General features: G+C 40.1%; 1 protein-coding gene across 1 annotated transcript in view; it reads left to right on the top strand.

The window, feature by feature from the left end:
• The window catches only part of KCNK1 (potassium two pore domain channel subfamily K member 1), a 53,500-nt gene extending 41,746 nt beyond the window's left edge, over positions 1 to 11,754 (top strand). The window contains exons 2-3 of the mRNA XM_017649834.3: positions 7,284 to 7,679; positions 10,555 to 11,754. Of these exons, the coding sequence (XP_017505323.1) occupies positions 7,284 to 7,679; positions 10,555 to 10,841 (683 nt within the window). The 3' untranslated portion in view covers positions 10,842 to 11,754. The remainder of the gene's footprint in view (positions 1 to 7,283; positions 7,680 to 10,554) is intronic.
• The last annotated feature ends 1,648 nt before the right edge of the window (positions 11,755 to 13,402 follow it).

Genomic DNA, 13,402 nt, shown 5'->3' with positions numbered 1-13,402 from the left:
TACGAAAAAATAAAAATAAAAGGTCATTATAATTTGAACTCCAGGGCTGGAAAAGATTACTCAAGAAATTAAAAAACTAAATCGTAAGCGGTGCTAGGGAAAATAAAATGTGTAGAGTTGAAAGAGTAGGATCCAGTTAGACTTAGGTATTATTAGTATTACTAGTTTGAGGGTAAAATGAATAAGCATGTGTTTTAGTGATCAGAGGCAATAAACCCTGAAAATTGTTAATGCTTAGAAAAAAAAGCATTCGTAATAGGAGTCCCTAAGTTAGCCAAATTGCTTGCTTAAAAATTAAAATTAGAAGATAAAATATTTTTAATTGGATAATTTGGGACAATCAATAACCAGGTAGAAAACAACAAAAAAGTAACTATTAAATCAGAATAATCAAAACAAAAGGAGCCGTTGGTATGTACAAGGTTGTATACTGACTCTAGAAAGCCAAGAGAGAAAATAGTAGTGTTGCCTGCAAGCTCTTAGTTAAATAAACAAAAACTGTGCACATACCAAAGGGAGAAGGCCATGGGGACGGACCCGCGGAAGATGAGACCCGTCAGGACAAAGGGCCAGTTTGCACATGGAATCCACAGTGCTGCACACTTCTGCCAGAAAGCGAGTGCTGTGTGTACACTCTCCAGGAGCCCTGGGAGCGGCTGCTGCCCAGCGCACTTGGACTGTGAGAGCTTTAGAGGAGTTTCTTCTTTGTTTCTGCTAGTAAGCTCCCTTGAGCTGGAAATTTACAGAGCAAACACAGAAGGGTGAAAGAGACTGTCAAGGTGCCTGACCCACTGTGTTCTGCTCCTCCCAGTGACTTGATTTGCTAACCAGGCTGCCTTTGACCTTCTGCTAACTAACAGTGAAGAATTAGAAACACCTTAATTGTCCAAGAACTGGAGGGTGGTTAAATAAGCCAGAGTACAAGTATAGCATAGAATACTGCATTTAAGGAACAGGTGGATCTTTCTGATTCCACTTGGGACCATCTCCAGGATATACTGTTCAGAAAAACTTAACAATTGGAGAACAGCACATGTGGTATAGTATTTATGATAGAAACAAAAGTACATGTATCTAAATGCTTAGAAAATTTTCAGGAATTTTTTGGTTAGAAATTCTGAAGAATAACTTCTAGAGGGAAATAGGATTAAAGAGGAGGTGGGTGTCTAAGGAGACTTTTGCTTCATTGGTATTCTTTGAAACTTTTATATGAAGATGCTCTTATGTATTGAGTAAGTGGTAATTCTTACAATGTATAGTTCTTATTTGGACTTTTATCTGATATTTATATTAGCCTTTTTGGAGTATTACTAATCCTTTGGGCCACTAGACATCCTATCTATTTGATTGGGACCTCTGCAATTACATATCTGTATACAGACAGATCAAGTTACTACCATTTAAACTGAACAGTTGAACAAGAAGATAAGAATTTTATTGGATCTTACTCTATGCTTGTACCACTGATACCTTGCCACAGTCACCCTACTTTTCATGGTCACCACTAATGTTATGATTTCATGTTTTCCTGTCATAATTAAAAACACTATCCTCTTCTTCATGGATTTTACCACAGTGGTTCATCCATGTGGCTTCTAACATGGAATTTAAGAATATGGAGGCCACATGACTTGTGCCAATGCTCTCTGGCCCCTGGTAACTTTGTGCTGATAGCTGCAGACTTGCCCAGGCTCTGTATCCACCTGCCATCTCTGTGTGAGAGTTTTGTGGTTTTCCTTCTCCCCTGTCCTCTGTGGAGCCTCACTATATCACATTCAGCTCCAAGGAAGGACATAATTGTGCTCTTCTTTCATGGCCAACACTACCACCTTGTCACCACAAGCCCCTGAGAAATAATGTTGGAACTTGAGTTGACTTTTGGGGCATCACTGGCTTTTGCTTCATGCATCTGGGTGACATGATAGAAAGATTACAGGCTCTACTTAATTTTTTTTTTTATTTTTATTTTTTATTTTTTATTTTTTTTTGTTTTTTTTTGAGGGGGCATTTCTCATATTTATTGATCAAATGGTTGTTAACAACAATAAAATTCTGTATAGGGGAGTCAATGCTCAATGCACAATCATTAATCCACCCCAAGCCTAATTCTCATCAGTCTCCAATCTTCTGAAGCATAATGAACAAGTTCTTACATGGTGAACAAATTCTTACATAGTGAATAAGTTCTTACATGGTGAACAGTACAAGGGCAGGCATCACAGAAACTTTTGGTTTTGATCACGCATTATGAACTATCTACTTACTATTTTTATGACTTTGAGCAAGTTGTCTAAACTCTCAAACCCAGTGTTCTCATTTGTAAGGTAGAAATAACTCTAGGATTTGAAACTCATTATGAAGATTCACAATTCTACACACACTCAAGCACACATACACATTGCAAGCAGCAAGTGGTGGCTGTTTTCTTAGGGTGTTCTGAACTCACCTACCTCCTTTCCAGAAACTCAGTCTCTTGAGACTGCTGGATGTGTGGCACATGTCCCTGGACTAATTATTTCCAACTGTTCTCACCATGCTGCCATTTTCAGTTGAAACTCCCATTGCAAAAGGTGCAAGCTGTCCCCATCTGTGACATTCAAGCATTTTTTAGGATCTTCTAGACTTTAAATGCAGGGTGTTAATGGGACCCATCTCAGAATGGCTACTCCAAGGAAAAGAATCAGGGCAGTGCCCTAACTCTTTTCTCTCTCTCTCTCTCTCTCTCTCTCTCTCTCTCTCTCTCTCTCTCTCTCTCTCTCTCTCTGGGTGTTAACAAGAAACCATCTGTGACTGGATAGAAGCAACAAGAAGTGTTTAGAAAAGCATTAAGTGAATAGGACAATACAAAGCAGTGCCAGGAGCAGCACAGACCACTTGTGTCTCCATGACTTCTTACCTCTGTTAGCCTTTCCTCTCTGTCTTCCTCCACCACATGCCCTAAAGTAGCCCTCTTTCAGTCTTTGCCAGTATTTCTACCAAGTGTAGTTATACCTCCCTGAGTCTTCTCTCCCTGGTGAATATATTTCCTTCTATAAGCAAAGTACCAGAAGCTGTACATTCTCCATTGTGCAGATAACATGGATTGGAGGGATGAACAGAGTTTATCCATGTGCAGGTCTTTGCAAAGTATTGCTATAAATAAGGGAATTATGAAATCTTTTGCATGCAAGGCATTTGAAAGTTACCATTTATTGAAACTGGAACAAAAACTTATTTCAAGAAAAGATAAAAGTGGCACACAGTCTACTTGGCCTGAAGCCTGTTCATTGCCATGCAGTGAGTTTCTGCCCCCACCAAATTTGAAGTCACTTACAACCCCACGGTGTTATTGCTCTCTCTGGATTGGATAGCACTGTTGTCAAGGAACCTGGAGAAATTTGGAGTAGAGGAGGAAATGATCTCCAGGGAGTCTAGTGGGAAAGAGATAATGAGTAAGCTAAAGTCCAGGATTGCAAATTAAGGTCTGTTTTACAGAAGAGGAAACATTACAATTCATTTCAAATCTCTACTAGGGTTGATTTCAATTTTTTTTAAGCATGTATAAAGCTAACTTAATGGAAAATACATATGTTGTATCATATGATATTATATAATATAAATAAATGAGAATATTTATATTTATTGTATCTGCAGGGTCACTGCAAGAGGTGGTGGTAAACCACATCTCCCTCCAAAGCACGTGGTACATGGGAGGAAACTGCCTGTCAGTGGCTTGCTCTAATGGACTGAATAGGAACCCACAAAGGTTCTCTGTCTTGGGCCTCATTCGGGTGGATTTAAATGCCAGAAAAACCAGAAGGCATATATCTCCCATGGCATAAGCCCAGACAGTATGTTAACTAGCAGAGTGTTGTAGTTAGAGTAGTTAGATGGGAAGTGTAACTCTAGGGAAAGGAAATCCCGGGACAAAGTACCTCTAAAACCAAAATCAGTCAAAGAGAGAAATAAAGGTTAAAACCTGTTTATTGCTTACAAACTGCGGTCCAGGGCTGTTTCTCTTTCCAGCTCTGACAGAAGCAAGCCAGCCCTCACCCTAACTTTCAGTTTCAGATAAGCCCTTGGTCACCCAGGTAATTACCCATTGATATGTAGATGAACTACTGCTCTCCACCCCTGAGGAATGCCTGTTGATACGCCTATGAATTAAAGCCAGGAGAGATATTATGAAAATATTACAATTTTACCCACAGGAAGTCAGATTTCTTAGGAGACCATCATAACATGTATATGACTCCCAACATGGAGTGCAGGTGCAGAGTCCTGATGGGAAAACCACATTTGTGGAGCCGCAGGCCAGGATACAAGAACATTTGTGGGAGTTCCACCTCAGGATTCTAAGTTTTTAAAGTCTGCTTTGTCAGTAGACTTCATTATGCTCAATCTTTTGGGCTCCAAAATTACATGAATAGCCTTAGAAAAATTTAAAGAACACCAAATATGGGAGGTTTGTTAACATTTTACGGAGCTCTTCATGGTTTGTAATGGATTTTAATATGACTGTAAGAATTTAAAATAATGAGCTCTGGGGGTCCTTGAATTGAACTTGAGTAAATTATTCATCACCTCCTTAAAATTCAGTAAGACTGAGGGTTTCCATCTGATGTACTAAGCTGTCACAAAAGAATTGCTGTGTACTTGGCACATGGGCTGGTTTTCCACTATGGCCTCGCTGACAGCATAGAGAATATAAATGGGATGTGAATTTAACATTTCCTATTCCATTAACAAAAATTATTTATATAACCATCAGAAGAAGAAACTGGCTTTCAGTAAGGATCTACGCATTGGTGATATTAAATCTCTTAGTGGCAATATATAACTGGCATAACAGTGCATTAGTGCAGAAAGAGACCTAGACTCCTGTGACCATTATCTCTATTGCTTGGAGATAACATTTTATTTTAGTAAGTGGAGATTTAGTTAACAATCTAAGAGAAAGAGCTATGGTCACTAGGAAGTAAAACTTGTATTTCAAAAATATTCCAAGACTAGAAATTTGTTTACTTTTTTCCCTACTAGAGCCAAAATCATGTAATTTATGGCAACAGATGATGGAGAAGAAGTGGGCTGTATAAAATAAGTGTGTTGCAGTTTCAGCAAAGATAATTTATAAAAATGCTATGAAAAATAATAAAATAATGGACTTAAAATCTTTCTTACCTGAGCCATCTGATTCAGCTAATTTAATGTTTCTTCCACAAAATTCCTGCCCAAGTGAAACCCATCCCTTGCTGTCTCTGCTTAAGCTCTGTTAAAATTTTGTGGATTGCTTTCCTGTTGGCTTTTATATGGTTCAGTAACATTCCATTTTCAGATTCTATGTCCATGTCCAGATTGCACACATGGGAACACCCTTCCTTACTGTCTGGCTTCAGTCGCACCCCTGACTGACTCTGGTCTTATGTGGCATGTAGCAGCACAAACCCTCATTGCTCAGTTGCATTTTTTCATCAGAAATAAATATTTGACTTTCTCCTTTGGCCTTTTCTTGCCATGCTCATTGTTCAGCAAGCTCTTGCCATCCTTTCTCCTACTCTCTGGATGCTCTTACTTGCCCTTTTCCCGCTTTAAGTATGCCCAGAATTAGCCATGGCATCCCAGCAGCTGTAGGGTGTGCCAAGACCAGATAGATTCAGGAACTGATGCTCAGAAAACCAGTTCTTAATCCTTTTGAGAGTGTAAGCTCTGAAGCCTCTTCACAGAAAAACACACACATATGGACATACAGGTTATGGGTAAAAATGCAATATTTCCAGAATCTCCCAACTGGCCTTAGCAAGCACATCTCCATATCAATAGGTGTTTCCAAGGGGTGGAGAGAAGTAGTCATCACTGTATCAATAGGTGATTGATTACACAGGGGAACAAGGGCACATCTAGTCCTGAGAGGTTAGTTACATGGGGTCGTTTTTCTGCAGCTGAATTATGAGAGGTACCGGTGAGCAGAAGTGGATGACTGCTTGTAAGCAATAAATGGGTCTCTCCCACTTTATGTCTCCCTTGGACTGGTTTCGATTTCAAAGGTATTTTGCCCCGGGATTCCCACCCCCACCCCTCCAAAGTTACACGGGTGCATACAGCTCAGCAGATTCCCCTGGTTCACTCTTAACCCGTGTGCCTTCCAGGGGATAGATTAACCTCACTGTGGTGCTGACGCTACTCATGACTAACTGGTAGGACTTTTTAATGACCATGTATACCTGGGCCCTAATCCAGGAATTGGTGTAAGGCAGAGAATTTGGGGATCTGAAGCTGAACGGTTTTCAGAGTTGTTTAATTGCAGGATATACTTCAGAAATAAGCTTTTGAAATCACTTTTCAGTTATAATCACATGTGTGAGGTTTTTTTCAGAATCCAAATCCATAAAACATGCATTTATCTGAATTTTTCTGAACTGACTTGTTCAGGCACGTTAGTTGTTTCAGGATGAAGTGCTTCTGAGATTAAAAAATAATAATCCACTGAGCCTTGCACCCAGCAGGGTTTGCTCTTGATGGCATTTGTTGGATAAACTTTGTTAACTGGCTTAGACTGGGAATGACTCAAACCTAGTGGAAGGTAAAACAGACGTATGCTTTGACCGCCAGTGGCCCTTGTGTAATTTTTTAATGTTTTGTGGAATTTATGGCATCATGAAACCTGTGGAAAAGACAAGCGAAAAAAAAAATACTGGTTTCTAAACTGCCGTTTAACTAGATAATTGAGCAAAATATTTTAAGAAGTACTTAATCTTGTGACTTTGTGTGCTTTAATCTTCCTTTTTCTCCTCTTTTTTGATGTTTCTCTGAGCTTACCGCACCCACCGTGGCTTCCTCATCAGCCTATGCCGGGCCTCTGCTCTGTCAGTTCCCCCAGTTGAAGCATGTTAAAAGCTTGCTTTGGACACAAGTGTAGACTGGTGTTTAGATACTAATGAGGATCTTAGAGGAGCAGGGTGGGTGCAGTGTCAGCCTGGGGAAGAAGGTGTCCTATGATGAGCTTTCCCTGGAAGTCCAGGATGGTGGGCACTTGCTCCTTAGCATGTGGAACATCCATCTCTTTCAGCCTGACAATGAATTCAAAGCCAGACTCGATGTGTTGGAAAGACCTGGAAAGATTTTATAGAGAGTAGTGGACTTCCCAAATGCATAGCATCCACCGTTGAATTTACAATTCTGGTAATATCACTTTGAAGTGTCACACCTGGGTGGAGGGAAGCAGGGTGGATGGCAGACATGTTGCTTAAAAACGCATTTTCTATCCCTCTCTTCCTCTTCACTCAGTGACCTCCTTCTCCCTGCAGGCTATGGCCACACTGTGCCCTTGTCAGACGGCGGAAAGGCTTTCTGCATCATCTACTCTGTCATCGGCATTCCATTCACACTCCTGTTCCTGACAGCGGTGGTCCAGCGTGTCACCATCCACGTCACCCGCAGGCCCATCCTCTACTTCCATATCCGCTGGGGCTTCTCCAAACAGGTGGTGGCCATCGTCCACGCCATTCTCCTCGGCTTTGTCACTGTATCCTGCTTCTTCTTCATCCCAGCAGCCGTGTTCTCTATTCTGGAGGATGACTGGAACTTTCTGGAATCCTTTTATTTTTGTTTTATTTCCCTGAGCACCATTGGCCTAGGGGATTATGTTCCTGGAGAAGGCTACAATCAAAAATTCAGAGAGCTCTATAAGATTGGGATCACATGTGAGTACCAAGGGTCACAGGCTCTGCCCCCTTGGCCTTGTTTTGCCATACCGAGTGCCACCTACTAATGAATAGTCATTCATAAAAGTCCTGCTTGCTGTTTCTTTGATAACTTTTCGGTTTTGCCACCTGCCTATAACTATTTCATTTCATCATTATTCCCTTCAAACGTCTTTATGCAAAAATCTTATTACTGAAAGTTACTTTTCCCAGAGACCTTAAAATTACTGATCAATTTCTTCCTAGTAATGTAATAGACATTATATTGCAGTATAAAAATGTGCCACACAGAATATGTGTAATAACCAAATTTTAACAAAAAAGAAAGTTGCTCTACTTCATTAAATTTTTTTTTATTAAGGTATCATTGATATACACTGTTATGAAGGTTTCACATGAAAAACAATGTGGTTATTACATTCACCCATGTTATCGAGGCCCCCCCATACCCAATTGCAGTCACTGTCCATACTTGATTAAATATTTTAAACTTAAGAAAACTAGGTCTAGTTCGTAGCCTGTTACTGTCAATCATGTTCTTTAATTTTCCAGGAAAATCTGGTTAAAATAGTTGTTTATCTCATTTGTCCATCTGGTTCTTTTTCAAAGAAGCTAGCAGACGTTAACCATCTTCAGAATTTCATAGGTGGAAAATAGGCACTAAAATTCAGATGCCCAGTGATTTGTAATTTTTAAACAATTTTTAAAAATTCATGGAATTTGTGATACTGTGGAATACTTAGAAATTCATTTTGAAGAAACTTTATTTTTGTTTGTCCCTTTCCTTTCTTTTCAAGTTGTATAAAATTGCATCATCATGTACATACAGTTTTCATTTCTGACTTCTCAAGAATTTTTCAAGGCTCAGTTTATGTTGTCTTCTAGGAAATCATAGTAGATACTCAGGCAGCCCTGCCATAGTTTTAACCTAACAAAATGCTTAGCTGAACTATGTGTATTTTAATATTTCCATTAAACCATGGGCTCAACCATGACAAGTACTTCACTCAGAAACCCCCATTGCTTTATAGTGCCTGGCTGCCATATGAGTTCAACAAAAATTTACCAAATCATTATAAGGATGATTTCTTATTTCTTCCAGTTACCATAATTATTTTTAATGTCCACCTAGCATTTCACTGGGTGGCAATACTGTAATTTAACAATGCCTCTATCGTTGAATATTTAGATTGCTTCCTATTTGGTGGCATTATAAATAACATTGTAAAAAATGTATTTCTGTATTTACACTTTTTTCTCCTATGATATCTTTCCAAGAAGTGGGGTCACTGACCTAAAGCAAATGTGCCTTTCTGTGACTCACAGAATATATTGACCCAGTACTTTCCAAATGGCATTATAAGTTTATACTGTCACCTAAATGATCTGAATCACAGCACACCTGGGGTGGTGTAGGCCAGTAGCTTTATAGATGTATTGTTGCAGATGTGATAACACAGTTAACCATATCTGATTTTTTCATGACTTAGAGAAGTTAAAATATGTTTCTGTAATTATGTCTGCTGGTTCTACTTTTCTCTTGTGTTGATTGTCATCTCAGAAATTTTTCCCAACAGTTTAACTTTTTCAGTTGTTCACATAATACTAAATACTTGCACATCATTTTAACACTTATTACAGTGCATATCATGGTGTCCCAGGCAATCTACCTAGGATATGTGTTGATGGAGCAAATGCATGTTCCAAAGGTATATTAGTTATGGATAAAATAAAATTCCACAGCTTTTGCCTGGAATCCCATGGGTATTTTTGTCAGTACTCAAAAGAGTCTGACTGAACAATGGGTAAAGGAAAAGGAGGGCATCTGTCAATTAGTCTGTGTGTCACTGCTATTTCCAAAATATGTAATTTATCAATTTATAATGATCAAATATATAAAAATATATTAAATCAATATTACTATCAAATAGCCCAATTCTAATGATACTAGAACTGCATCACTTAATATTTTAAGAGACCATCAGCCTCTTTATTCTCTGTATGCTGCCAATTCTAGCTTTCCTGGTTCATCTATTTTCTGAAAATACTCCTTAAACATTTTACCACTGGGATTTGGAAAGGGGATTTTTGTTGTTTTTAGTTTTCATTTTCACTTTTCTGTTCCTTTCCATGATGAATTTTTTTTTTTTTTCTGGAAACTTATTTTGCACATTAGAACTGACCTAGAAATTGCCATTTTCACATCACAGATTCCAAGGACTAGCACTTTACTTGAATCAACAGGTATCTGCCATTTTGGAATAAAAAGCTGGTAGAGCAGAGAATGGTCCACAAGCCCAAAAAACCTGTCACGGAATAGAAAGGTTTGCTGCCAGTCCCCGGTAGAAGTGCAAATAGCCTCACACAATGATGTGTGTAATGTCTACACTCATTCTTAATGGGATTTTCATCTGACTTAATCTGTAACTTCTATTGCTAAGCTTCTTATCCTGTAGTGGAAATAATGGTAAGTGTTGAGTGCTAAAAAGATACCAAGCTTCCGAGCACACAAGATAAATCAAAAGCTCTTCAAAACTGTCACTGGCTTTTTGAGAGCTACTGACTGAAGTGGAGGTGGAGCACCCTCTCCTCAAATGTGTGTGAGCACAGTGCATTATCTCTATTTAACTAGTCCACATCCACCCGGCTACTTTTTTTCCCCCTCAAAAATTGCACCCTGTGATTCTGAATAATCAAAGGGAAGGTTAAGTTCCCTGGGTACTTTTCCCTGGGTAGTCCCTTGGAGCCTGGAATTCAAAACATTCCTAGATGTCTGACAAGGGGCAACAAATGTATGCATCAGAAGACTTTCCATGTCCTTGCCTGTGTGTCCGTGACCAGGTCCTGCTGAGACACTGTTGTTTTTCTCACACAGGTTACCTTCTCCTGGGCCTTATTGCCATGTTGGTAGTTCTGGAAACCTTCTGTGAACTCCATGAGCTGAAAAAATTCAGGAAGATGTTCTACGTGAAGAAGGACAAGGACGAAGATCAAGTGCACATCATAGAGCACGACCAGCTGTCCTTCTCCTCCATCACGGACCAGGCAGCCAGTCTGAAGGAGGATCAGAAGCAGAATGAGCCTTTTGTGGACCCCCAGTCGCCAGCCCACCCCGATGGCTCTGCAGACCACGAAGCCTTGGGGTTTGCTGCATCGTCCTAATGCACCAGGGTCAGAATCACAAGAAGAAGCTTTGCTTGGTTCATTTTTATGAGAATGTAAAAGCCAAGATGATATTTTAACAAATGTCTACTGTTGGCAATATTTAAAACAAAGGAAGCTTTCGCTCTGGACGACTGTCTAACAGGATAGATACCTATAATTCATATGCAACAAAATTACCAGACTTTACTAATAGGTGAGGAATACCTGATGCGGTGTGTTACTGTGGTTAGGAGCAGATTTTATACTTTTAATCGGGGGCTTTTGGATTTGCATTTGAATCATTTAGCTGATGGCTAAAATCAACATTTATACCTAAAAACAAAAAAGAAAAGCATAGAGATGTGTTTTATAAATAAGTTTATGTGTACTGGTTTGCATGTGCCCATCCTAAATCATTATTTTTGTAGAATCTAAGTTAAACCTACTATTTATAATGAATAAGTAACTATTAACTGTGTACATATAAAATATAAATATGTTTATATCCTGTACATATGGTTTAGGTCACCAGATCCCAGTGTACTTCTTAACTCAGATTGTAAATATTTTTTCTTTTGATTTCTCTTTATACTAAAGGTTCAAGAGTTGCTGCAATAAAATAACAGGGAAAAATACACTTAAGAGTGAATTACTATAATATTCTGCTACAATAATATCTCTACTCTCTTGCAATAGGATGGTATCAGATATCTGGAATGTAAGCACTTCTCTGGAGGTGAACAAGCAATGAAGAAAATTATTTGTAAAAGGAGATACTTCATTTTGAAAATGCATTGTGATTTGTCATAACTTAGTACTAAAGCACAGAATGTAAATGCTAAAGCCCCAAATGAACAGATTCTATCAAATTAATCTGAGAGTTTTTAAATTTATAAGCTGAAATAAATTAAAAACTCATACCTGCTTGCAATCTTATGCTTTGATATTTCAAAAGTTTTCCTCCATGTAGGTAACATGAATGTACTCCTTTATTGAAACCATAAAGACAAGGTTTAAATGATGTACACAGGGCACTATGAAGGATTTGGGGAAGTTAGAAAGACCCTGTGTGGTCCCTAATGTTCAGTGACCTGCCAACCGCATCTCCCTTCCCATGGGCAGCTGCCTAGGAGGGAGTGCTTGAGGCTTGGTAAAAACTGGTGTCCCACTATGAGCCAGCCAAGCTGACCGGCCTCCCCCAGGCTGTTCACTCAGAAGTCTGTCTACCTGCTTGGTATGTACCTCACTGAGCACGCAGTTCCCAGTCCACCCCACTCTCTGTGGTGTCAGCCTTCAAACATACCCACTGACATAAGCAGGGCCCTCTGTTGTATAACATCGCATCTTGTCTCAGAGCAACAATAGCATGAGAAGGAATTATCTGGACCCCTTAACCCCAGTGCCACCCCATACCTCCTGTGATGGTGAATAGCCACCAGCAAAGCCCTTCTGATGTTTAAGTCCCAATATGTTGTTCTGTCTCTCCTCACCCGGGTTAGGCTGCCCCATGAACCTGTTTCTCTGCACTGTGCTGGCAGTGTCTCCACAGTGAAGACTGCTTCCCACAGGGTAGGTAAGTGGCCTAGGAGTGAAAGAGAGAGTCCTCAGAGGGTAGGGACAGGTGTCCTGGGCATGGCTGGGTTGGGAAAAGTCACAGTGCCTTTGTATGAGGCAGAGATACTGACTCACAGAAATGGTGGACTACACCAGGAGAACCCCATGTGCCAGCCCAAGTGCCAGCACTGCCCGACTTTCCTGTGAGAGAGGAATGCAAGTACAGAGTCAGAGCATACAGAGGAGATCCTGAATCAGGGTGGCATTCCAAGAGTGTAGTGCTTGACTTTCAAAGCTTTTTTGCCTCTGCAGAAAACACACTAAACCTTCATTGTCTTCACATTGTTTTTGTTGATTTTAATGTGAAGGATGAGATACAAAAATTTGAGTGAGTTTTTCCTCCTGCACTGTCAGATGTGAAATGTGTATCTTCCCTGGACTTGTTTTTGTGATTGGCCTATGGACAGAGGCCACCCTGTGTCCTGAGAGAGGTGTCCGCCAGAGAAGGGAAGCAGGGGCCCAGAGGTATGCGAGGATGGGGTAGGTGGGCAGCACAGCTGTGGGGAGCTGACTCGGGGTCCCTGTTGTTGGAGGTGAGCATGTAAAGCTGGAGGTGAACATGAATGCCAGAACAGGGTGGAGTGACGAGTGGAGTATAAGATTCTGAAGGGTCCCACTCCAGGGAGGAGTGTGCTAGACTGAATTCCTAAGTGTCCCACACCATGCCCTCAGGATAGAGAAGCAGCAGAAATCCTCATGTTTGAAGGATAGCACAACTCTGAGTGAATCTGAAGTTGCACGTATCCAGTAGGTATGTTGATTTTGGAGCTGCAGATAACACTCACCGTAAGAAGAGAACAGAGCATCTCCGAAGAAGAATTCTCAACCTCCCAAACATCAGAGGACTGATGACCAAGGGGTAGGAGCAGTCTCCCAAGGCATCTTAAAGGAAATTCACGGACACATCAAATTTGGCCCAGATGACTCCATTTATGAGGCTGGTTTCTCTCTAAAGTAGTCTACTC

Source organism: Manis javanica, chromosome 7, assembly GCF_040802235.1.
Source record: "Manis javanica isolate MJ-LG chromosome 7, MJ_LKY, whole genome shotgun sequence".
In the NCBI taxonomy this organism is placed as follows: Eukaryota; Metazoa; Chordata; class Mammalia; order Pholidota; family Manidae; genus Manis; species Manis javanica.
This window is presented reverse-complemented; position numbering and strand designations above follow the sequence as displayed.